The sequence below is a fragment of the Schistosoma haematobium genome, chromosome 5, assembly GCF_000699445.3.
Source record: "Schistosoma haematobium chromosome 5, whole genome shotgun sequence".
Lineage (NCBI taxonomy): Eukaryota > Metazoa > Platyhelminthes > Trematoda > Strigeidida > Schistosomatidae > Schistosoma > Schistosoma haematobium.
In genome coordinates this window covers 12572964-12599715 of record NC_067200.1, presented here as the reverse complement: position 1 = coordinate 12599715, position 26752 = coordinate 12572964, and the positions used below count along the sequence as shown (strand labels likewise).

At 36.4% G+C, this 26752-nt stretch overlaps 3 protein-coding genes across 3 annotated transcripts; 1 reads left to right on the top strand and 2 right to left on the bottom strand.

The window, feature by feature from the left end:
• Positions 1-2537: 2537 nt before the first annotated feature.
• Positions 2538-7143, bottom strand: MS3_00000703 (uncharacterized protein). Its single transcript, XM_051208369.1, has one exon. It carries the CDS (start codon positions 3992-3994, stop codon positions 2972-2974), a length of 1023 nt encoding a protein of 340 aa, XP_051064923.1. The 5' UTR covers positions 3995-7143; the 3' UTR covers positions 2538-2971.
• A 7026-nt stretch (positions 7144-14169) lies between these two features.
• MS3_00000701 (uncharacterized protein) lies at positions 14170-17913 on the bottom strand. Its single transcript, XM_051208368.1, has 6 exons — positions 17609-17913; positions 17469-17570; positions 17339-17440; positions 17195-17310; positions 16311-16534; positions 14170-14870 (listed from the first exon to the last, which is right to left on the bottom strand). The coding sequence occupies exons 1-6, from the start codon at positions 17759-17761 to the stop codon at positions 14839-14841; spliced, it is 729 nt and encodes a 242-aa protein (XP_051064922.1). The 5' UTR covers positions 17762-17913; the 3' UTR covers positions 14170-14838.
• A 2307-nt stretch (positions 17914-20220) lies between these two features.
• Positions 20221-26138, top strand: MS3_00011134 (uncharacterized protein; the record flags this gene model as incomplete). The annotated part of the gene is made up of 6 exons (XM_051219547.1): positions 20221-20373; positions 20412-20513; positions 20584-20643; positions 23667-23782; positions 24443-24666; positions 26107-26138. The coding sequence occupies 6 exons, from the start codon at positions 20221-20223 to the stop codon at positions 26136-26138; spliced, it is 687 nt and encodes a 228-aa protein (XP_051064921.1).
• Positions 26139-26752: the final 614 nt, after the last annotated feature.

Genomic DNA, 26752 nt, shown 5'->3' with positions numbered 1-26752 from the left:
GTTCATGTAATTCAACTTAACTTTACAAACACCTTTGACACAGTGCTGCATGTAATTTCTTGGAGAAGCTCTCAGAGATGTGTTTCATTAACACAAGGCAAACAAAAGTCTGGGCTTTGTACGGAGGCATTGAGCCTAGAACTATTATATCACTGTTCAAAATGTATGAGAATCTTCATTTTGGAGCGCACGACGTTGTTGCGCCCCTCTTTGAACGAGATAATTAGGTCTCTTGACAAAGTATATATACGAATAGACTACGGGGTAGTGGAGCTGAGCAATAAGTCTCACGAAGACAGGCTCTGAAAATCGGGATTAGTCTCGATGGGCTATGAGAGGATAGAAGGTGATCTGATAATGGCATATAACATACTAAGTACTCAAACTTATCCCAACACAAACAATCTTCCTAAACATAAACAACACACTCCTCGAGATAACCATCGAAAAATTGTACACTAAGGGGTAAAAACTCATTTACGCTCTCACTTTTTGCCATTAGGAGATGTCTTCATTCGGATTGCACTCCTAGCCGAAGGGATCTTTGCCCTTTTAGCGGATAGCTTCAGGAGTCGACTTGATAAACACGTAATCACTCATGGATTACCATCTACATCTCGGACCGGCTGTGCCTGGTTCATGTTTCATGACTTACCATGTGTCATAATTATCACATGTCGTCGACCGATTCTCATCTCGCTTATCATCATCTCCGTTTCCACTTTCTTTATTTCATTCCGATTTTATCTCAGTGTTTGCATTAAAAACTAGTTGACTTACTTATTTGTTTGTCTTTTAGTGTCAATATTTAGTTTTTAGCCTGATAAGAGGTTTGATAGACGTCTTTGATGTTTCATGGATAACCAATCTATATATTTTTATAGTTAACAACCACCAAATTTACTCGAAACTAGGTATTTTATGTTGCGTTTAAGTCCATTATGTTAATATATTACATTCGTGTACAACGTACTTCAGATTCAGGTTATTGATTGTGCCTTGTCGGAGTTCTAAACTTGTTAGGATCAGTAGTATTTCGTTAGACTACATCTAACCCACTATATTTCAGTTTTCCGTATGGTAGGTGAACTATCCGACTATTTGAATGATTTTTACATAGCTGATTTATATTTTGCAAAATTCGATCCTGATCTTTACCAACAAAAAACTGTATTCACGAATGAGGACTACATTTTTAAACAGTCATTGTATAGGTGGTTCATTTTTATAAAATTTCTGATTAGTCCGTAGTCTCCTATATTTCTGCGTTAAATCCGACTTTTCTGTGGTCTCAGTCGTTGACAAGCAACTCAAAACATTTCAAAGACAATCTTTGGACATTATCTCAAGTATATATGACATTTAAAATGAGTATAAATCACAGTTAGGAATAGGATTTACATTTTAAATAAAAAATCCTCCATAAAGACTTTAGAATACTATTTAACACTCCAAATTTACTACCACATAATAATGAACGACTGTTGATTATAACAGTTTGTTGACAAAAACATCTTTAGAATCCATCGTCTAACTTCAATATGAATTTTTTTCCTGATAAGCGTTTTTTACTGATGCAGTCTCTGCATCAGTAGGCCTCAGCATACACAATGGGAAAACCAAGGTCCTCAAATTCAAAGCGGAGAACAGCAATCCAATCACTCTTGATGGCGAAACTCTGGAAGATGTAGAATCCTTCACATACCTGGGAAGCATAATCGATGAACAAGGAGGTTCAGATGCAGATGTAAATGCGAGGACTGGCAAAGCAAGGACAGCATTCCTACAGTTGAAGAACATATGGAATTCAAAACAACTTTCAACTAATATCAAAGTAAAAATCATCAACACGAATGTCAACGCAGTTCTACTGCATGGAGCTGAAACTTGGAGAACTACAACAGCCATCATCAAGAAGGTGCAGGTATTTATAAATAGCTGTATACGCAAGATACTCAACATCCATTGGCCGGATACCATCAGCAACAGCCTTTTATGGGAGAGAACAAGCCAGCTTCCAGCTGAAGAAGAAATTAGGAAAAGACAATGAAAATGGATTGGGCATAAACTACGCAAATTGTCAAACTGCATCACGAGACAAGCCCTAACTTGGAATCCTGAAGGAAGGCGGAAAAGTGGGAGGCCAAAGAACACATTACGTCGGGAAATAAAAACATATATGGAAAGGATGAATAGCAACTGGAAGGAGCTGGAAAGGATTGCCCAGGTCAGGGTTGGATGGAGAATGCTGGTGAGCGGCCTATGCTCCTTCACGAGGAGTAACAGGCGTAAGTAAGTAAGCAAGTAACTTCAATATGACCAAAGCGTTAGTGATGTAAATGAATTACACATACTACTAAAGCGCATGTATACTGCTGACAAATCACGTTAATAACAACGTGCACATAATATGTCAAAAATGAGTACTTCTAATGTTTACATTTCATAAATTCATCTCAGCTGACAGACGAAGAAATGTGAAACGGAGAAGAGAGGTGTGCTAGGTTAAAATATATTTAGTCACAAACGTTAATAAAGCTCAACATACACGAACCGTAGTGCAACCAGGAGACAAAGGTAAGATGAAATAATAAATGCATACACAAAGGCACACAATCTCAACTTACACAGTTAGGGCTAAATTATGAACGTCAAACTAGTGGATTGCAACTTGACCAAATAAAGATCAGTACCATCAGTATGTCAACTCCCTAACCAATTCTCCAAAACAAGTTTTAAATTGAAAAATGCAGGAAATGTTGTACAACATTTGTGATGGTTGCCATCAGTAATTAGATAAAGACCAAGAATAGGTATACAATATGGACAAGTGTAGTGTTTAAATTAACTAATGATTCTATTGTACTTGTTGATTGCTCGATTTCGAATTCCAAATATGTTGAGTATTTATAGTGGTTTATTTTTGTGACAAGGGTAAGTAACAGTTGATATGAAATCATCCGAATTGTAATCAAAACCGAACACATTTAGTACTCGTGCTCCGCATTAAACAAGTTTTTTCACAAGGATCAAATGCATTATGAGGATAGATAATATATGATATGACATCCGGATTTGATTTTTTTGAAATATTTTCATGTAATTTATTAAGAATGTCATTGCAGAGCAAAGGATCGTTAGAAAAATCAACATACATCAAAACTACATCAAGTTTTCGATCATAATTATGTTCATTCAACATATTTTCCTCAGATTTGCAAGGAATTTCGTCAGAAATATGTGAATCATTAGGAGAAACCATATTTGGTACAATAACATGAGAAATCTGACAAATTAATTGATTAGAAACTGTTAAATCACAAGAATTCTGAGTTTCATTTAACTCCGAGCTGCTATATGACTCTACACTGTCTTTTGAAATCGTTGATAAAGATAAATCATCATTATAAATACTCGACTTAGTAGGAACAGAATTACAAGACTTAATATTAGTTGCAATAAGATGAACATCAGTATTACAGACCGACTGAATATGTCCAATATCACCACATTTAAAGCACTTAGAATTACGAAATTTACATGAATTAAAAGAGTGGAACTTGCCATGGGACAAACATTGACCAAACTTGTGCCCATCTTCATGAAATGCATTGTAACTCATCAATGAATTATCTGCATAGCCTTGAGTATGCACTGGGTTGGGATGACGTAGTAATGCAGTGGAAATTTTTATATTCTCATGAGTCATTTTACGAGATCTCCCTCCTTTATCGCAATCGAAATTTGTATAATTAACATAGTCTAGCAGCAGTTCCTTGAGAGTTTTATAAAGAAGCGAGATAGGCTTCTCCGGCATACCCAGAGTTATTAATAAGCTGTATGCTCCTTTTCCGATGAATGTGAGGAAATGTGCCACAATATTACCATCCTCATCATCTTCCTTGGTCATAGCCCAGATTTCGAACCTTTCAAAGTAATCCTCAAAAGCTTCAGAAGTTGAATGAATATCTAACTTTTCCATTGCAGGCTCCATCGCGACGCCAGTATAATATTTGAAAGTATTTGAATTATCGTATGAACTAGGAATCCCAGAATTAACGAAATTGAATCAAGAACTACGGCACAAGCACAAACGAATGTATTGTATTTGGAATTCGAAATCAAGCAATCAACAAGTACAATAGAATCATTAGTTAATTCAAACACAGGAACTCTCAATTCTTGCGAGACAACAGTTTCTAACCAATCGATTTATCAGATTTCTCATGTTATTGTACCAAATATGGCTTTTCCTAATGATTCACATATTTCCGATGAAATTTCTTACAAATCTGAAGAAAATATGTTGAGTGAACGTAATTATTATCAAAAACCTGATGCAGTCTTGATGGATGCTGATTTTTCTAACGATCCTTTGCTCTGCAATGGCATTCTTAATAAATTTCATGAAAATATTTCAAAAGAACCAGATCCGGATGTCATATCATATATTATCTATCCTCATAATGCATTTGATCCTTGTGAAAAAACTTGTTCAATACGGAGCACGAGTAGTAAATGAGTTCGATTTTGATTACAATTCGGATGATTTCATATCAACTGCTATTTACTCTGATCACAAAAACACTTCTAATGTTTACTCTAAACAATGGGAGAAATATGTTTTCAATGAAGCCATATCATTCATAACTTGGGGATATAAAGATTCAAGATTATTTCGTGGGGGAGGATAGTAATGAAAAATCTATTGTTCGAATTCTAGATATTTATGATTTCAGTACAAAAACCGACATCCTAATTGTATGCGATTCCAGGTGAGTCTGTTCCGATTTCGGTTGTTAATTCTGGTACTGAGTGTATTCTAGATAATACAGAGTTTTTATTCAATACACTGTCGGACAGACTCAGGATGAACTTAATAAGAAGACGTACAACCTATTACAGACAATTATATTCTAGTTTAAGCTGTGGCGGATGTGGTGTTTGAATTAACTAATGATTCTTTTGTACTTGTTGAATGCTTGATTTCGAATTCCAAATACAATACATTCGTTTGTGCTTGTGTCGTAGTTCTTGATTCAATTGCTTTAATTCTGGGATTCCTAGTTCATACGATAATTCAAATACTTTGAAATATTAAAACAAGTCAACCAAAAAATGAATGGAATGAGTAACGCAAATTGTTTGTACATTGATCAGAACTTCCAAAAGCATTAGCAACAATTTTTCTTGTCATCGCAGACTACAAACGTGTCAAGTGCTCAACGTTTTTCTTTATATATATATTCTACATAACACGTTAATCGAATAGTTTTATCTAAGTTTGCTTTGTTGATAATAAGCTCACAAAACAATCATTCTGTCAGTAATTAACGATGTAACAAGTGAGCTGGTAAAGTAAGCGTGCTAAAATAGATAATCATTTTTACACAATTAATTCCTATCAATTTGGCGACGAAGATGATTTGACCTCATAACACTTCAGTGAATTTGTTAACCCCAAGGTTTTGTTGTGGATGTTGAATCTTTTTTATCAAACTGTTTATGGAAGTGAGAAAGTTTAAGAAAAGATCACCAGCAAGAATTAATTTGCATTCTGATCAATGAACTTATGAAGCGATATTTTTAAGAAATCATAGTCGGAAAACCAATTAAATTCCAAAACTAAACCCTCAGGTTTCATTAATTCTGTTGTTAAATACTTTTGCTTTATACATTTTCTCTGAGGATCGTCTGAAATTATCTTCAAATTCATAAAGTCACATTAAGAATCACTCATTCTATACTTCAACTGGAGACCAAATAAGTGGACAGGTTTGAGAAATAATTAGTTATCATGACAAATTATTATTTACACATAAATGTCAGGAAATTCCCAATAAAATAATATAGAAGCAGCAATATAATACGGAGAATAGTAATGATTAGTTTTGTTATGATGGTGAGAATAAACAGCTTTTCTTGTTGGTTATTTTTAGGTCCCGTTTGGTCGGACCGTAAAACAGGAAAGTTGTATTGATCTAGCTCGAGTATCGATTATTTCGCCTAGACTGTCTACCTAGTAGTAATCACATTCGGCTAACCAATGACACGATTACAGTGAGAAAAGAGATAGATTGCACGAAAGTTTTCAAACACAACCGTATATTAAATAGTACTAAGTTTACCCGTGAAATGAGAATTTTCTTCAAACCAAAAACTAGCAATGCATGACGATGTAGCTGAGAAGAAGTGGAATAATAACTTACGAATTAGTGTATTTCGGAAACCAGAACCCTGAAAAATTTGTAACGTCCAGCCTTAGTTAGGTTTGAGTCTAGACTAGAAGTACATGTGTATGAAAGGATTTTATAGAGCGTATTTCGGTAGGAAACTGGAAAAATGGAAAAGTTACCCGTGAACTCACTGAGTACATTAGGTGCAATCACACTTAATAGTGAGAGTGTGCTACAACAATTAGTGTTTTGACGCGTGGTATTCGAAAATGATATTGATACACAAACTTCCTATGCAAAAACCTTCAAAAGACTACTGAATGAGAAGACTAGAAGTGAAGTGGAAAGCTTATTTTTCTACTACTTAGCAAATTAAACGATTTATTGGCCAAAAACAAACTTGCGGAGTAGATTTTCTATTATCATGGTGTGGCCTCGTTTGATGACATCCGAATAACCTACTATATCGATTAGTAATGACAAGCATGAGGGTCGGACAATCTGACAACCAAAGCTAGTAGGTAGAGTGAGATTTCAGAAGTGACAGCCCTTAAATATCTGGTAGAACAAGTTGATCATCTTGTTACGAAGATACAAGACAAATTGATTGAATTCGGTGTGACCACACTAATCGTCGAACTGAATAATTACTCTAAAGAATTTTGAGAAATATTCATCACTAAAATAGAACAAACAGGTCAACATAGGAGTTATTCAGTACTATAAAGGAACATTAGAAGTTAGAAAGATTTTGCATAAGCGATGTATACTTTCGAAAGTACGTTACTTTCTCTTAGCCTTCACAATGGTGAAACGGCAAAACACTGAAAAAGGAGATACAAAACAGTATCTTTTTTATCAGAAGTATTGATTACAAAGTTTTATTTGTAAATCTGACATCAAAAAATAGTGAAGAAAAATAAGTAATATTTCTGACACATTCCTAAACCTTCCGAGGATCTTCAGGATTCTAAAAAAAGATCCGTATCAGTGTAATGAACGAGAAAACAGGTTTGAACAAATAATGCATTAAAGTACAAAATTACAGAATCTCTTGGCAAAATGTAGGAAAAATAAAGTGAATACTTCATCTGTAAAATTCCATCATTTGTCCTTCACATTCTGTATGGTTCTTAAACCCACAATTCCTTTCTATTTCCGTTTCTGTTTTCTTTTCAGATTGATCTTCATAGCCTTCTGCTATCTGAGTTTTCACTTCCGATTAGTGTTATCCACTACGTATATCTGTCGATATAAGTAGCATACATCATAGTAGATAGAAAACACGAAGTTGACATATGTGGGCCAAAAACCCTTCATAGAACTATTCAGGAAAACTGATATATTTAGGTTAATCCAAACTATCTGAGGATACCGGCTTCAGTACATTTAGCTGCGTATGACAGCTACTGACTTAAATGGAAGAAAAACGTTATTTTTTATTTCCTCATTCATTTGAACATCAAGCATTTGTGAAGATATGCATGACAAGCTTATTTTGTAAGTAGTTTTTGATGTTGTTTTTATTTATTCTGTTAATTTTTCACTGCATGTACATTTATCATTATATGATTGTACGTGTTGTTTAAGTGTATGACCTTCAACACACTTTCCTTCCGTTGTGTTACTCTCATAGCACGACACACGCTGTTGCCTACTAACAAATACACTGTTACACACATACCTCTTGTTCTCTATTCGCTCGTAATTGTGTTAACTGAACTCTAAATCAAATACCGTCTACATTTATAGACTATAAACGAAATATATCATATTCTACGTTGGGTTATACCACTGGGAGGACATTGATCTTACTGGAACCTTCAATCATCTATAATTATTTTGGATTTTAGTACCACACTCAATCGGAACACGCACAAACCTGCTGAATTAAGTAACGTCTCTAATTTTTGTTGTGTTTATAACATTTAACCGATATGTATTAACATTACTATTTGTACTAAATAACTCTGTTAACATTTTTGAGTTCATATGGTGTTTGGTCCACCACACATTGTGGCCACCAGTAACAACTTACATTCAATTATTTCATTAATTATTATGTTTGAATATTTTGACAAAGAAAATTTGATCAATATAAGAGCACGTGAACGTGTTACAATGCTAAATGTTTTAACCATATTTATGCTCAAACAAATTCAGTTGATTGCCATCTATCAGAATCAATAATACATTCAGGACCATAGCTTAAGATCATATATGAACATTGAGTGCCGATCGGTATAACATGCACGTACATATTTGTCCTCACACATAAAATGAAATCATTTTACGCTGAATGAGTCACATTCACAGTAAAATTTAAATTCAGCGTATGATATAGATTGAACATTTGTTTAATATAGAAGTGTATTTGTGACCTTATTTACCTCTGATGATTTCCATGCCAATTACTTCGCTAGATTTTCTGGAACCAGACTATCAAGATATGTATTAATATTTATATTAAAATTGTTGAATTTCAGAAATTGTCGAAAATTTTACAAGAATAATATCATTTCTAAAATATTACAGTCTATTTCAAGGAGTAAATTAGTACTACAGCTTCAGTATGAAAGCGGGTATAACTGAAATGTGCAGACAGGATGATCAGTAAAGAACAACTTGTTAATGTTGAAAATCTCATGTGAGTAAGAAGAGGAATGAGACTTTGAGAAGAACTTGTATGTCCCAGGCTAAAGACAATGAAATAAGTAAATATCAGAGCATGGATAGTATTAGAAAGGAAATAGTGAATAGTAGGCATAAGTGTGACACTGATCACATCATGAAATTCATAATAATATTAATAATCGTTGTTATGGTTACACAAGCAGAACATAATAACGTATATTTAGATCAGTCCAAATAACACACAAGCTGACAAGCCGACTTCTTTTTAGGTTAAACAGAATTTGAGATCTAAATGAATTTTATGTGAATCACTAACCATGACACAATTGCAAATATTTGAATTATAAACTGATTTTCTTTAGACCACCATTAAGAACCTGGAAGTTTAGTTCTGGTTTGTGTCTAGTCAGTAGTGCACATCCAAGATCCCCCATCTAGGAATCCCAATGAGGATTAGATGGTGGCTGGAGGTAGTCGACAGGAAACCCTGGACCCGGGTTTCGTGCTACTTGGCACTCGTCAGCAAGGTGTACCTGTAATCTTGAGGGAACTGGTGCTCACTGGCGGATTCGATCTCGCGTCACCCAGCTTCACAGTCAGAGACGTTACCACTGAGCTATCCGAGCAGCGACCGACCTCCTGTAGAACTGAGATGTAATCACAATTGATTGACCACTGGGTGAGGACCAATGCCATGCGTGTCTAGTTCAAACGAGGATCTTGGGTATCGCCAGAGAACGGTTAACGTATAGAACACTGAAGCATTATCCAGTGGTGTGTCTAACTCAGTCAGTTTGCGATATTGCTAGATTATCTACCATTGCCTGCGTTAAATGACATTCTCATACCCGATACGGATTGAACTACAATGATCACGGCTTGTGACTAGAACTCCAGGAACAGCATCTTGAATCTAGTCACAAGTGAGTGCATAGTCATTATCAGAATGGGGTTTTATGAAGTTTATCGCTAATTGATCTGAGTTGAACATTACCAGCGTTGGATGTCGGCTCAGCGTTCTAGAGTGAGAAAAAAAGACCCTATGTTGGATTCCCGAATGCTACGCCGTGAGTTTGCATGACTGACATTTCACATACTAGAAATAAACGGCCATTCACTGCTTATAGGTTCTTGATGGTAGTCTAAATAAAATCAGTTCGTGATTTAAATTATGTGAAAGTTTTATAATGTCCACAAAACTCTGTACTGAGAATCGCAAGTGTTGACCCTAAATATATACATAAACACAGCATTAAAACTTCACCATCACAATAAAACTAGTGATTGTAGTATCAGGCGTGATGACGACTGATTACATATGACCTTACAACAGTTATATTAATCCTTAACAAATCGCAATGTCATGTTTAACTAGGTTTTATCATCACTACTCTTTCATTTACAATGCGTGATTAGATGAAGATTTGCGAAGACCATATTCTCTAAAAAGTTACTGGTCTAAAAATAAGAGACATTGATATCCACTGAAACAAAAAAGAAAATTTCCCACTAATTCTTAAAGAAATAATTAGAATAGGCAATAATTTGATAAAATTTCAATTTAAACATGACAGGTCGATGTTGTATATTGTCAATGCAAATTTAATGGTACCCCTTCACGATAGTTGGATAACAAATTTGTTCAAAAAACTATGGCATCAGAGAAGTAAATTTTGTCAAGAGCTGACCAAACAAACAATGAACCAATCTCCAAACACACAATACAGAGGTCGACTCGGGTAAACCGCACGGATCTGTGTCTCACAATGGATTCCCAGATTAGTGTTCAAATAAACGAACAAATTTCAAGAACCCATGAGAATCGATTATACAAGGAATCGTTGATGAAACTGTAATGTAAACACACGAAGCTACAGTTCTGCTGAAAATAAAACCGAAGATTTGTATATGCTATATTGCCGACAAATTTTTTGTAGTTAAATAACACGAACACCATACATTTGTAGTGATCTACTTTCATGAAAAGAATGCTATTGGTGTAATGGAAACATTTATCATTATAACCAATTGTACCAGTGATTGTTTTACTGCACCTATTTTGTTTAATTGTACCAACAACACACTCGCGTTGTTTGTGACCTTACACAAACTCTCGTACGCTCAGCAGTCTCGCTTGTAGATTTTGACATGATCTCGGTATTATTTCGTTACCACGAGATCGCCAACAAATACATCTTAACTACAACCTTCGACTGCCTTCTGATATTTGACCTGGTAACTAGCACGAAGTCTATCTGTAGTGGTGATCATAGTTGACCGGGACTCGACGCCAACTATACACCCACAAGTTTGTCAGCCACATCTTTGAAGACAGGGGTGTACATGGGAGGAATCAGGAAATAGAGTTCCCTTCATAGATATCCTAATCAGTAGAACTAATACGAAAACTTTGTAGTCGCAAATACGCACGAAACCTAGTCATGCAGACCAAATCTTGGATCATAACAGCGACAACTTGACCGCTCACAGAGTGAGATATAAGCAGAAAAAATTTAGAAGAGCTGGACTGAATTTCAGCTTCCTCGATGTGGAAGACTGGTAAACGCCATCTCATGTACATCTTCTGTAAAAATGGATACTCGCATAACTTCAGAGAATGTCTACTAAATCGATTCACTATCATGAAATCATTTTTGAAAATCGGATCTCCTTCCCGCTAGCTTACAACTTGATGGTCCTCCACAAATTATAGACTGGTTATCCATATCACTGAGACAACAACCAGAACTCACACTTGTAATTATCCAATCAAGCCTTACTTTCCTGTCTATGGAATAAAATCCCACATTCTGACCATCGACACGCTTCAACGGACATGACGAAACTTGAAATGTGGTTGAGATAACTCTAAACGTTATTAGTCCAGAACACATACTTGTCTATTCACGTAATGAGTCCGATAAGTGGGCACAGCATCAAATAAGCTTCCATATATTTATATTTTAAGCCCTCATAGGTTTATTTGCATGGGCTATCAAACAGCAAAGCACATCAAATAAGAAATCACACTTTAAACATTATCATGACATAAGCAACAGAGAACAAAGCAAATAGTACATAATCAACCAGCAATAATTAATATGTAGACTCACTGAACGCCCACAGTAAAGAGATTGTTGAAGTACAATAATCCACTTATCTAAACTTAGACAATAATAATCCGTAAAGTAACATCAAACGTCTAAGCGTCCTCAATACTCCTCCCGTTATATCCACTCACAACTACTGAATTAGCACTAGTTTTATAATCAGTCGTTACATCAACATATTAATGCACAGCCATGATAAACGAGGTTTAAGATAATTGGGGAGAAATTAATCCATCTCACTTCTGTCCCAGCAAATCCCGATAGACATGTCACTAATTTATCCTCCATTGTATTGTCCGTTCATAAGGAGGCACTTTCTGTGGGTTTTAATTTTTCTGTCCCTACAACAAATCTCTGAATTGACAAGCAATGCTAAATCCGAAAACCTCTATGATCAATTGAGTACTTTATCCCCTTCATCTTTAGAGAGCCTAAGTTGGTTTAAAGCTAAACTAGTGGATATAACGCACCAGTTCCATTCTCTTGGACAAAAACAGAGAAGCATATTAACGACTCAGCACTTCAGTTCGTTTGAAGAATTGCAAAATAATGCTGATATTATTTTAGTTAAACATTGTAAAGGACCAGGTGTCGTTATTACGAATAAGTTTGATTACAAAAATAAAATGGAGTCCATTGTCAGTGATAAAAGCAAATTTATGACTGATGTTGACTCTGATGAATTATGTAAATTGGAAAGGAAAATAAACTCGAATCTAGTGAAATTATTAAACATGAGCGCTATCAACGAAGAGGAGTCTACTTTGTTAAAACATATAGGTTCGGTGTACCCTAATTTATATGGATTACCAAAGATTCATAAGCCCACACCCACTTACGTCCAATCCTATCAATGTGTCGGTCACATATAGACAATCTTGTAAAATGTCCGACAAAAGCATTAAACCTAAAGATGCCACAAGCATTTTGAGTTTGACAACGTCTCAACCAGTAACACCTTTTGTAATGGAAACGTGCCAACCCAGTGAAATCAGAAGCGAAGAGGTTCTGAGATATATTTGATAGAATATCGATGTCGAGAGGTGACTAGTCTAAGCTGACTAGCGGTTGTAAGAGATGTGAAGTACGGCGTACTCACTCGTGATCTGGTGCGGATGCGTGACCGTGCGCCTTCAGTTACGTGAGTCCATTAAAACCAATGCGGTCAGTATCAAATGTCGAAGACCTACATAGCTATTGATTATGGGGATTTATTTACCGCCACAAACTATATCCGAAATCAATTCTGTGAGTATTCTTTGAATGACTCACTTGGATTAATTAAGTACTGAATAAATATTAACAGGAAAGTAAAGACAATGTGCTCCTTTAATGTAAACACTATTTACAAGTGTACCCGTTAGGAAGACCATTAATATTTTATATGACTATATCTCATCAGATAACCTTCTGTTGCCATTTTCTGTTAAAACTTAAAGATCGATCATTATGTACTGACAATTTGAAATTCACTCTGAGGGTGAGTTAGTCGGATATACCTGTATCACAGTGTTGATGTTCATATTGAGACTACAATCTAGTACCTTGAGCTTCAAACCCCAATTCGTTATCCCAGTCTAAATAACCACTAGCTCGTTCAATGGGTATGATTTTTAAAAAAACGTGAGAAATCGTTACGTAAACGCAATACGCACAGGATGCACACATACGAAGTCCGGACGATCAAAGCACAATCCTAAATATCAACAAAGGAGCAATCCACATCCCTTACCAAGTCATAAAATCACCTGTTATCGGGTCCTCAAATTCGCGATAATGATGAACGGATTTTCAGATTCTTTGGTGTAATACTGATCGACTAATGTAGCGTAATAATATTGCATGGTCGAGTGATAATTGTTCACAGGACCGAATTATTAATGTAAGTTCCCAAAGGAACTAACATAAAAGACAACTTGGCAGAAGAACAGTTTTTGTTCTCTAGCCAAACAACACACCTACACACAAAATGTAAGACATGAGAATAAACATGATTGCCTGTCACTTAACAAATAAATTGTGAGTTGTGTACGTCAATCACAGGCAAAGGAAGTCAAGACTTGACTCAGTAACATCATGTTATCAACTTGCAAGTTCGTATACAAATTAGTCGGTGAAATAAATCTACCGTGTCACACTTAACTTTCTTTCCAAGTCTAGATAGACGAAGAGGCTTTGGGTTTATAATGGAGTGACTAAAATAAATGTATATTACTCACGCTAAAATATGTAAATGATATGTTCAGTGGGAGCAAGCTGGCATTTCACATTACATGTTGATTCTTTACGATCTCCAATTCTATATTCATGGTTATGTACGTTTTCGTTGATATTTCCTCCTCGATTAGACAGACTTTGAGTGTCTTTGTTTGCTTTTACATAGTTCACTCCAGTCCATAACACAGTAAGCTACTACCACCACGTCACAAGGAATGAACTTCTTGGTATAACCCTCTCCCCACAGTAAACCAACAACGATAGACAGGACACGTGTGAAACAGTACTTACATAAGTATGTGGTAAATGAGCATCATTATTAAAAAATTTAAATGTCGCACAAATATATATATATATATATATATATATATAAAACTATTTCTTAAAATAAGGGATAAATAGAGACAACATATTTCAATTGACTAAGGGAACGTTAGAAAATTAGTTTCGAATAACAATGTGGATTAATACCAGATTGCCATCAAAATGAAGGGAAAAAGTGACGATCAAAAAATACACTGACGACATAATTTACAAATAAAGAAGAGAGGGAGGACGACGATACAGGATAGTACTGTGGAGAGAAAAAATTCATTTGTTTCCTGAGCAATTTAATTGTAGCGATAGTTGCAGTTATGATGATGAGGAGAAAAATAAGGAGACACTGAGAAAGCCGGAATATTGTTCTGCCATTTCACATTTCAATCCATCTTCTTAGATTTCTTGTGTCTACCTGTGAAACCAATAATGCAGCAATATAAATACATACATAGATATACTTATAACTCAGATATATAGAAATAAACGATGGGGAGAGAGACAAGTAGATAGCATATGTAATATACAACTGAGATAGATAGTCAGGATATTATATTAGGTGGGTTCACAAGTTTAGAAAGAAAAAAATGTATAACATGGCGAAAAAGTGTAAATTGGTTTAGAATATGTACACACTGATGCAAAATCAACGAGGCTACTTAAAAATGGCTTCAGTATTGACGGATAGCGATTATCAAACAAACAGGGAGAGACATAGGGAAAACAAGATATCTGAATGGAAAAACTACAATACCATGTAATGCTGATCTGACAGGACCATTTCAATCGATATTGAGGTGGGTCTATTTCTATGATCAGTTTCCATTGTCATGTGCATCACAAATAATAAATTGATCATGTTCATTTTATTTGTTTAATAAAATTATAAGTTGACACAACTGAGCACCAAAATAGGATGAGCCACGAAAAAGGATAACATTGAGCCTCTTCAATGCCGCGGTACGGCTGTTGGTGTGAGGTTGACACTTCCCATAGAAATAGTCAAATACGGCCACAACATTTTAGTTCATGCAATAGAAACCCTACCCACTTGCTTTCACACGGTGCTACCGTTGTTTACAAAATTGAGTGAAAGAGAAGCAAACAGGGTTGATGGACACGGGGTTCACTTAAGCAGGTTAGAAAACATTAACTCTAGACCAACATCAAAAATTGATCTGCATGATATTGAGGGGACGAATGGTCTATAATCCTATTCGGTTAACAGATAGTAAGACACTGCTCCATTACCTTGTGGACTAGACCTTCAAGTCAATGGCTCAGGGACCATCCCCCTAAAACTGCCTGCTTTGAATTAGCACCCCCATACAGTGTTCTAGTCCACTCACACATATGACAATTGATAATCACACAAATACACTAATTTACAGTAAAAGAAGTCTATCCTTTTTAACCAGGATAATGAACTATAGGCAAGATTAATTGAATCATAAGGATTCATGAATCACTACAGGTTTTTAATCAAGAGGTGCTTTTTTCTATCTATAATTAGCTTTGATTTTAAGGGACACTATAAGAAAACCAAAGTAACCTTGACAGGATGATGCTAGGATTAGATTTTTTATTGTACTACGTAGTTGTCACCATATAACTAGAAAGCAGGAGGTAGACAGATTACTTTAGGATAAAGCAGTCGTTGTATTGAAACATTTATCAAAAATATCGATTGAAAAACTGATACTTCAATAGTTGGCTAATGACGTGACGTTAACCAACAAGTTTCTACGACAGAAATCGATCATTTAGCCGGTAAGATAAAAAAGGACAGAATCATATAGATAAATTAGATCAATTATAAATAAACAAGCAGGAATTAAGGTACACCAACACTTACTCTGAACAGGAATAGACTCTTTTCGCTCTGTTCGTTGTTGTGTTTTTGAAGCGAACCTTTTATTTTGAGTCTTATTTAGAGAGCGAACCATCAGTACACCGACTCCGAAACAAAGGACAGTAGCGATGATCATCACTGAATAAAATCCAAATCGTCCAATATCCGAGAAAACCGCAAGTATGGGATAAGGGTAGAAACGATGGATGCGTATAAGGTATTCCACACTGAAAGCGAAATCGATAATCAACACAAACTTAAGGTTCTGCAAGTAACTTTAAGTTGTTTTACAGGTAGCAACATACTTCAAAGGAGAGATGTATGGGTAGTAAATAATCCCTCTTGAATATGACGGTAAACACGTCGATATCTGTATATTACATTATGGACTACACATAGTTGTGGGGGTTATCTAGTTACATTCGGTAGGGTATGGTTCAAGAGGTTAGTATAAACTCTGAGCCTTAATCCTATCAGAACACCTGTTATCGAAGGTACTGTGAACCGATGCACATGTACTAGGTTCTATGTATGACCTTTATTTGTGGAGAGACTAAGCCTGATGGGTAAAAAGTGTAGATGTTGGTTTCGTGTTGTAGAGTTAAGCACATATTCCGGGTCACTTGGTGATTTGCATGAAAGCTTGGAAGATAGTCCGTCTACTTCTGTAATTAGGTACATTTGCTGTTGCTTAATGAAATCATGTCTTGCTGAAGCTAACGTACAGCCCGCATTTAGAATATAAGCGGGACAGTCTGAGAAGATAAAACTACTTGCAATGTTTCCAAAAGATCACATCGGATACTAAAATATTTACTGCAGAACACAATGTATAGACCTTGAAAATGCCTAGTAAATGCCGAAAACAAAGCTGTGATGGAACTTACTAGATTACATATCCACCGAAGTATGCTAGAAGAAGCAAGACTGAGTTCGACATAGGAACGATTGTTGGTCTCCATAGTAAAGCGTCAATTATGATGGCAGGAGTTCCAACAGTGTGCTAAAATAAAAGTTACGACCAGACTTACACAAGCATGATTATACCACCATGGAACAAATTTCATTTCAGATTCCTTCATCAATAAATTCTTATCTGCGATGAAAATGCCCCAGAACATAATACACACAATCTACATATTAGAATCGAAATCCGCTTACTAAATTGGCCGTAAATGCAAGAGCGTATAATGAGCTGTGCATTTTAAAGTTTTTGAAATACTGTAAAGGAGTCGCCAAAGCATAGTAAACAATTTGAAGTGACTGAAACAGCAATAAGTCTCTGTATCAAAATATCTTACTATTGTCAGGATTGTGAGAAAACGCAATAAAAATGCCAGGTCCTTCAAATGAAACGGACCATTGCCATGAAACACTTGATAAGTATAAAATACTATGTAAATGAAAAAACACAGTGCAAGTGAGCGGTATAACACGCTAAATGCACTAGCCATCGAAATTTGCAGTTTAACTTCAGGACGGAATAATTTTTCACGAAACGATTTATTTAAACAAAATTCATCCCATAATCAAGAAGGTTTCAGCAGCTGAGATAAACTGGTTCACTTATTTGTGCTCGCCCGTTATTTCAAGCGTTTCAAATGGTTCTAAACGGAATGGGTTAATCTTTTTGTTCAATAGGCTACCGTGTCTAGAAGTAATAGATCATCGATACCTACAAGTAGGAACCTCGATATATTAGACGATGACATCGATGACATTCTGGAAACAGCTCTGATGAATGTAAGTAATGGTGGTGTGGATCTGTTGCCTGGAGAAAGACTTCTCGACCTTGAGTATGCGGTCGATATTGTCTTACTGTGCGATAATGCCCAAGGCATGCAATCCGCACTTAATCAGTTGGCAATCAGTGTCCGTAGGTATGGTATGTGTTTTGCACCTTCGAAATGCAAAATACTTCTACAAGACTGGCAGGATTCCAATCCTGTACTCACCATGGGTGGTGAGCAGATAGAAGTAGTTGAGAAGTTCGTATATCTGGGTAGCTGCATAAGTGCTGGTGGGGGTGTGAGTGATGAGATCAATGCACGAATAGTGAAAGCCAGAGAGGCTTATGCCAATCTGGGCCACCTTTGGCGCCTTCGTGATGTTAGTCTGGCTGTAAAAGGTCGGATTTTTCACAACGCGTCGGTGTAGCAGTTTTGCTCTATGCTTGTGAAACCTGACCTCTCCGAGTTGAGGATGTTAGACGACTCTCTGTGTTCGATCATCGCTGTCTCCGAAGGATTGCTGACATTCAGTGGCAACACCATGTCAGTAATGCAGAGGTTCGGCATCGTGTGTTCGGGCACAGAGACGATAATGCAATCGGTGACACCATCTTGAAACACCGACTTCGGTGGCTTGGACATGTTCTCCGAATGTCGTCCCAGAGAATTCTACGTCGTGCATTATTTGCCGACTCTGGGACTGGTTGGAAGAAGCGGAGAGGTGGTCAGTGCATGACATGGTGTCGTGGTATGAAAGAAAGCTGTAAAGTACTGTCTTCTGTCGGTCCTTCACGACTCCCTGGTTGGGGTCTGAGAGATGGTGCTACACAGTGACTAGAGACGTTATCAGATATGGCTCAGAATAGAAGACAGTGGCGATCCTGCTGTAACCTTCTTTTACTTTCTTCATAAAAAGTGGTTGTGTTTCCCTTACCTGAAAGATTTCTTCTGATCGTACCTTTCCGTTCCCTCATTTCTACCATACTAACTTACACCAATCTCCTCATTATTGTTCTCATTTTTGCGCTCCTTAACTTTTCTTTTCTATTTCTCTTCGAATTCTCATTGTTTTGTGTGGCGCATATATATTGGCGCTCTCTTATACCAATATTCATGTGTTCAAATAAATAAATAAATAACATTCAGGTTATAGTTTACACTAAATAAACTCAGTGGACAGACTTCCGACCTAAAGTTTTCGCAAGTGACCACCTGGTATAACCAAAGCATTAATGCAGAAATTTAAACTTACAACCGCCGTGTATCTACTCCAAAAGGGGTCTAGGAGAATTAGACAGATTTTCTGTGCAACTATATGCCCACAACCCTTCTATTTGTCGTTTTATGATTGTTCCATCTTATCGATCCCAGATAAGGCGTCTAAATTGATTTTCACATTAAAGTGAACGCAATTTTAGCTATTTGGAAACATTTTCAGTTGTAACTGATAAACCAATAAATTAAGTAACAAATGAGTTCGAAAAAACCAATGAGTACGTTAAGGCATACGTAATTGAAATATAGGTAGCAACCAATCCGATAAATGAAATAGAATTTAGGCACATTTAGTGAAAGTCTTTCAAGATTGATATCTGGGTCACTATTAGGTGAAATTATCGACTCTGATAAAATTATGTAACAAATCCATTAATGTAGAATCGCCATGATGTGACTAACTAACCCATGGGATATAATCTGCTGAATATTTTATCAGTGTTTCCAGAAAAGTGAATTTCCACATGCGGTTGACCGTATATTTATTGATGATGTTGGAATTTATTTTGCAATTCATTTCCTTTATTATAAACAGGTTTTATGGAAAGATGTAACGATACGGCTTCAAAAGTCCGAGTCAAAATTTCAACCACTGGGGTATTTGTTCGTATACAGCTGCGAATGAGTGGAATTCGCGACCAGAAAACGTGTTATCACTGACTCCTGTTGAAAATTTTTAGGCTAGACTGGGTTTACATAATGATGAAGATACCTTGTAATAATCAAGATCACTTGGACAATTTATGTTTCTGAAATCCAACAAGCTTATAACATACTTAAACAACAAAGGCGACGACGATGAAATTACCCAGGTTACACGATGACGTTATTGAAATTGGAACGAACTTTCTTTTTATAAACTGTAACGTGCAAATTAATTTTGTCCGGAAGTTAAACTGCAAATTTCGATGGCTAGTGCATTTAGCGTGTTATACCGCTCACTTGCACTGTGTTTTTTCATTTACATAGTATTTTATACTTATCAAGTGTTTCATGGCAATGGTCCGTTTCATTTGAAGGACCTGGCATTTTTATTGCGTTTTCTCACAATCCTGACAATAGTAAGATATTTTGATACAGAGACTTATTGCTGTTTCAGTCACTTCAAATTGTTTACTATGCTTTGGCGACTCCTTTACAGTATTTCAAAAACTTTAAAATGCACAGCTCATTATACGCTCTTGCATTTACGGCCAATTTAGTAAGCGGATTTCGATTCTAATATGTAGATTGTGTGTATTATGTTCTGGGGCATTTTCATCGCAGATAAGAATTTATTGATGAAGGAATCTGAAATGAAATTTGTTCCATGGTGGTATAATCATGCTTGTGTAAGTCTGGTCGTAACTTTTATTTTAGCACACTGTTGGAACTCCTGCCATCATAATTGACGCTTTACTATGGAGACCAACAATCGTTCCTATAACACGCTAAATGCACTAGCCATCGAAATTTGCAGTTTAACTTCCGGACAAAATTAATTTGCACGTTACAGTTTATAAAAGAAAGTTCGTTCCAATTTCAATAACGTCATCGTGTAACCTGGGTAATTTCATCGTCGTCGCCTTTGTTGTTTAAGTATGTTATAAGCTTGTTGGATTTCAGAAACATAAATTGTCCAAGTGATCTTGATTATTACAAGGTATCTTCATCATTATGTAAACCCAGTCTAGCCTAAAATTTTCAACAGGAGTCAGTGATAACACGTTTTCTGGTCGCGAATTCCACTCATTCGCAGCTGTATACGAACAAATACCCCAGTGGTTGAAATTTTGACTCGGACTTTTGAAGCCGTATCGTTACATCTTTCCATAAAACCTGTTTATAATAAAGGAAATGAATTGCAAAATAAATTCCAACATCATCAATAAATATACGGTCAACCGCATGTGGAAATTCACTTTTCTGGAAACACTGATAAAATATTCAGCAGATTATATCCCATGGGTTAGTTAGTCACATCATGGCGATTCTACATTAATGGATTTGTTACATAATTTTATCAGAGTCGATAATTTCACCTAATAGTGACCCAGATATCAATCTTGAAAGACTTTCACTAAATGTGCCTAAATTCTATTTCATTTATCGGATTGGTTGCTACCTATATTTCAATTACGTATGCCTTAACGTACTCATTGGTTTTTTCGAACTCATTTGTTACTTAATTTATTGGTTTATCAGTTACAACTGAAAATGTTTCCAAATAGCTAAAATTGCGTTCACTTTAATGTGAAAATCAATTTAGACGCCTTATCTGGGATCGATAAGATGGAACAATCATAAAACGACAAATAGAAGGGTTGTGGGCATATAGTTGCACAGAAAATCTGTCTAATTCTCCTAGACCCCTTTTGGAGTAGATACACGGCGGTTGTAAGTTTAAATTTCTGCATTAATGCTTTGGTTATACCAGGTGGTCACTTGCGAAAACTTTAGGTCGGAAGTCTGTCCACTGAGTTTATTTAGTGTAAACTATAACCTGAATGTTATTTATTTATTTATTTGAACACATGAATATTGGTATAAGAGAGCGCCAATATATATGCGCCACACAAAACAATGAGAATTCGAAGAGAAATAGAAAAGAAAAGTTAAGGAGCGCAAAAATGAGAACAATAATGAGGAGATTGGTGTAAGTTAGTATGGTAGAAATGAGGGAACGGAAAGGTACGATCAGAAGAAATCTTTCAGGTAAGGGAAACACAACCACTTTTTATGAAGAAAGTAAAAGAAGGTTACAGCAGGATCGCCACTGTCTTCTATTCTGAGCCATATCTGATAACGTCTCTAGTCACTGTGTAGCACCATCTCTCAGACCCCAACCAGGGAGTCGTGAAGGACCGACAGAAGACAGTACTTTACAGCTTTCTTTCATACCACGACACCATGTCATGCACTGACCACCTCTCCGCTTCTTCCAACCAGTCCCAGAGTCGGCAAATAATGCACGACGTAGAATTCTCTGGGACGACATTCGGAGAACATGTCCAAGCCACCGAAGTCGGTGTTTCAAGATGGTGTCACCGATTGCATTATCGTCTCTGTGCCCGAACACACGATGCCGAACCTCTGCATTACTGACATGGTGTTGCCACTGAATGTCAGCAATCCTTCGGAGACAGCGATGATCGAACACAGAGAGTCGTCTAACATCCTCAACTCGGAGAGGTCAGGTTTCACAAGCATAGAGCAAAACTGCTACACCGACGCGTTGTGAAAAATCCGACCTTTTACAGCCAGACTAACATCACGAAGGCGCCAAAGGTGGCCCAGATTGGCATAAGCCTCTCTGGCTTTCACTATTCGTGCATTGATCTCATCACTCACACCCCCACCAGCACTTATGCAGCTACCCAGATATACGAACTTCTCAACTACTTCTATCTGCTCACCACCCATGGTGAGTACAGGATTGGAATCCTGCCAGTCTTGTAGAAGTATTTTGCATTTCGAAGGTGCAAAACACATACCATACCTACGGACACTGATTGCCAACTGATTAAGTGCGGATTGCATGCCTTGGGCATTATCGCACAGTAAGACAATATCGACCGCATACTCAAGGTCGAGAAGTCTTTCTCCAGGCAACAGATCCACACCACCATTACTTACATTCATCAGAGCTGTTTCCAGAATGTCATCGATGTCATCGTCTAATATATCGAGGTTCCTACTTGTAGGTATCGATGATCTATTACTTCTAGACACGGTAGCCTATTGAACAAAAAGATTAACCCATTCCGTTTAGAACCATTTGAAACGCTTGAAATAACGGGCGAGCACAAATAAGTGAACCAGTTTATCTCAGCTGCTGAAACCTTCTTGATTATGGGATGAATTTTGTTTAAATAAATCGTTTCGTGAAAAATTATTCCGTCCTGAAGTTAAACTGCAAATTTCGATGGCTAGTGCATTTAGCGTGTTATACCGCTCACTTGCACTGTGTTTTTCATTTACATAGTATTTTATACTTATCAAGTGTTTCATGGCAATGGTCCGTTTCATTTGAAGGACCTGGCATTTTTATTGCGTTTTCTCACAATCCTGACAATAGTAAGATATTTTGATACAGAGACTTATTGCTGTTTCAGTCACTTCAAATTGTTTACTATGCTTTGGCGACTCCTTTACAGTATTTCAAAAACTTTAAAATGCACAGCTCATTATACGCTCTTGCATTTACGGCCAATTTAGTAAGCGGATTTCGATTCTAATATGTAGATTGTGTGTATTATGTTCTGGGGCATTTTCATCGCAGATAAGAATTTATTGATGAAGGAATCTGAAATGAAATTTGTTCCATGGTGGTATAATCATGCTTGTGTAAGTCTGGTCGTAACTTTTATTTTAGCACACTGTTGGAACTCCTGCCATCATAATTGACGCTTTACTATGGAGACCAACAATCGTTCCTATGTCGAACTCAGTCTTGCTTCTTCTAGCATACTTCGGTGGATATGTAATCTAGTAAGTTCCATCACAGCTTTGTTTTCGGCATTTACTAGGCATTTTCAAGGTCTATACATTGTGTTCTGCAGTAAATATTTTAGTATCCGATGTGATCTTTTGGAAACATTGCAAGTAGTTTTATCTTCTCAGACTGTCCCGCTTATATTCTAAATGCGGGCTGTACGTTAGCTTCAGCAAGACATGATTTCATTAAGCAACAGCAAATGTACCTAATTACAGAAGTAGACGGACTATCTTCCAAGCTTTCATGCAAATCACCAAATGACCCGGAATATGTGCTTAACTCTACAACACAAAACCAACATCTACACTTTTTACCCATCAGGCTTAGTCTCTCCACAAATAAAGGTCATACATAGAACCTAGTACATGTGCATCGGTTCACAGTACCTTCGATAACAGGTGTTCTGATAGGATTAAGGCTCAGAGTTTATACTAACCTCTTGAACCATACCCTACCGAATGTAACTAGATAACCCCCACAACTATGTGTAGTCCATAATGTAATATACAGATATCGACGTGTTTACCGTCATATTCAAGAGGGATTATTTACTACCCATACATCTCTCCTTTGAAGTATGTTGCTACCTGTAAAACAACTTAAAGTTACTTGCAGAACCTTAAGTTTGTGTTGATTATCGATTTCGCTTTCAGTGTGGAATACCTTATACGCATCCATCGTTTCTACCCTTATCCCATACTTGCGGTTTTCTCGGATATTGGACGATTTGGATTTTATTCAGTGATGATCATCGCTACTGTCCTTTGTTTCGGAGTCGGTGTACTGATGGTTCGCTCTCTAAATAAGACTCAAAATAAAAGGTTCGCTTCAAAAACACAACAACGAACAGAGCGAAAAGAGTCTATTCCTGTTCAGAGTAAGTGTTGGTGTACCTTAATTCCTGCTTGTTTATTTATAATTGATCTAATTTATCTATATGATTCTGTCCTTTTTTATCTTACCGGCTAAATGATCGATTTCTGTCGTAGAAACTTGTTGGTTAACGTCACGTCATTAGCCAACTATTGAAGTATCAGTTTTTCAATCGATATTTTTGATAAATGTTTCAATACAACGACTGCTTTATCCTAAAGTAATCTGTCTACCTCCTGCTTTCTAGTTATATGGTGACAACTACGTAGTACAATAAAAAATCTAATCCTAGCATCATCCTGTCAAGGTTACTTTGGTTTTCTTATAGTGTCCCTTAAAATCAAAGCTAATTATAGATAGAAAAAGCACCTCTTGATTAAAAACCTGTAGTGATTCATGAATCCTTATGATTCAATTAATCTTGCCTATAGTTCATTATCCTGGTTAAAAAGGATAGACTTCTTTTACTGTAAATTAGTGTATTTGTGTGATTATCAATTGTCATATGTGTGAGTGGACTAGAACACTGTATGGGGGTGCTAATTCAAAGCAGGCAGTTTTAGGGGATGGTCCCTGAGCCATTGACTTGAAGGTCTAGTCCACAAGGTAATGGAGCAGTGTCTTACTATCTGTTAACCGAATAGGATTATAGACCATTCGTCCCCTCAATATCATGCAGATCAATTTTTGATGTTGGTCTAGAGTTAATGTTTTCTAACCTGCTTAAGTGAACCCCCGTGTCCATCAACCCTGTTTGCTTCTCTTTCACTCAATTTTGTAAACAACGGTAGCACCGTGTGAAAGCAAGTGGGTAGGGTTTCTATTGCATGAACTAAAATGTTGTGGCCGTATTTGACTATTTCTATGGGAAGTGTCAACCTCACACCAACAGCCGTACCGCGGCATTGAAGAGGCTCAATGTTATCCTTTTTCGTGGCTCATCCTATTTTGGTGCTCAGTTGTGTCAACTTATAATTTTATTAAACAAATAAAATGAACATGATCAATTTATTATTTGTGATGCACATGACAATGGAAACTGATCATAGAAATAGACCCACCTCAATATCGATTGAAATGGTCCTGTCAGATCAGCATTACATGGTATTGTAGTTTTTCCATTCAGATATCTTGTTTTCCCCTATGTCTCTCCCTGTTTGTTTGATAATCGCTATCCGTCAATACTGAAGCCATTTTTAAGTAGCCTCGTTGATTTTGCATCAGTGTGTACATATTCTAAACCAATTTACACTTTTTCGCCATGTTATACATTTTTTTCTTTCTAAACTTGTGAACCCACCTAATATAATATCCTGACTATCTATCTCAGTTGTATATTACATATGCTATCTACTTGTCTCTCTCCCCATCGTTTATTTCTATATATCTGAGTTATAAGTATATCTATGTATGTATTTATATTGCTGCATTATTGGTTTCACAGGTAGACACAAGAAATCTAAGAAGATGGATTGAAATGTGAAATGGCAGAACAATATTCCGGCTTTCTCAGTGTCTCCTTATTTTTCTCCTCATCATCATAACTGCAACTATCGCTACAATTAAATTGCTCAGGAAACAAATGAATTTTTTCTCTCCACAGTACTATCCTGTATCGTCGTCCTCCCTCTCTTCTTTATTTGTAAATTATGTCGTCAGTGTATTTTTTGATCGTCACTTTTTCCCTTCATTTTGATGGCAATCTGGTATTAATCCACATTGTTATTCGAAACTAATTTTCTAACGTTCCCTTAGTCAATTGAAATATGTTGTCTCTATTTATCCCTTATTTTAAGAAATAGTTTTATATATATATATATATATATATATATATTTGTGCGACATTTAAATTTTTTAATAATGATGCTCATTTACCACATACTTATGTAAGTACTGTTTCACACGTGTCCTGTCTATCGTTGTTGGTTTACTGTGGGGAGAGGGTTATACCAAGAAGTTCATTCCTTGTGACGTGGTGGTAGTAGCTTACTGTGTTATGGACTGGAGTGAACTATGTAAAAGCAAACAAAGACACTCAAAGTCTGTCTAATCGAGGAGGAAATATCAACGAAAACGTACATAACCATGAA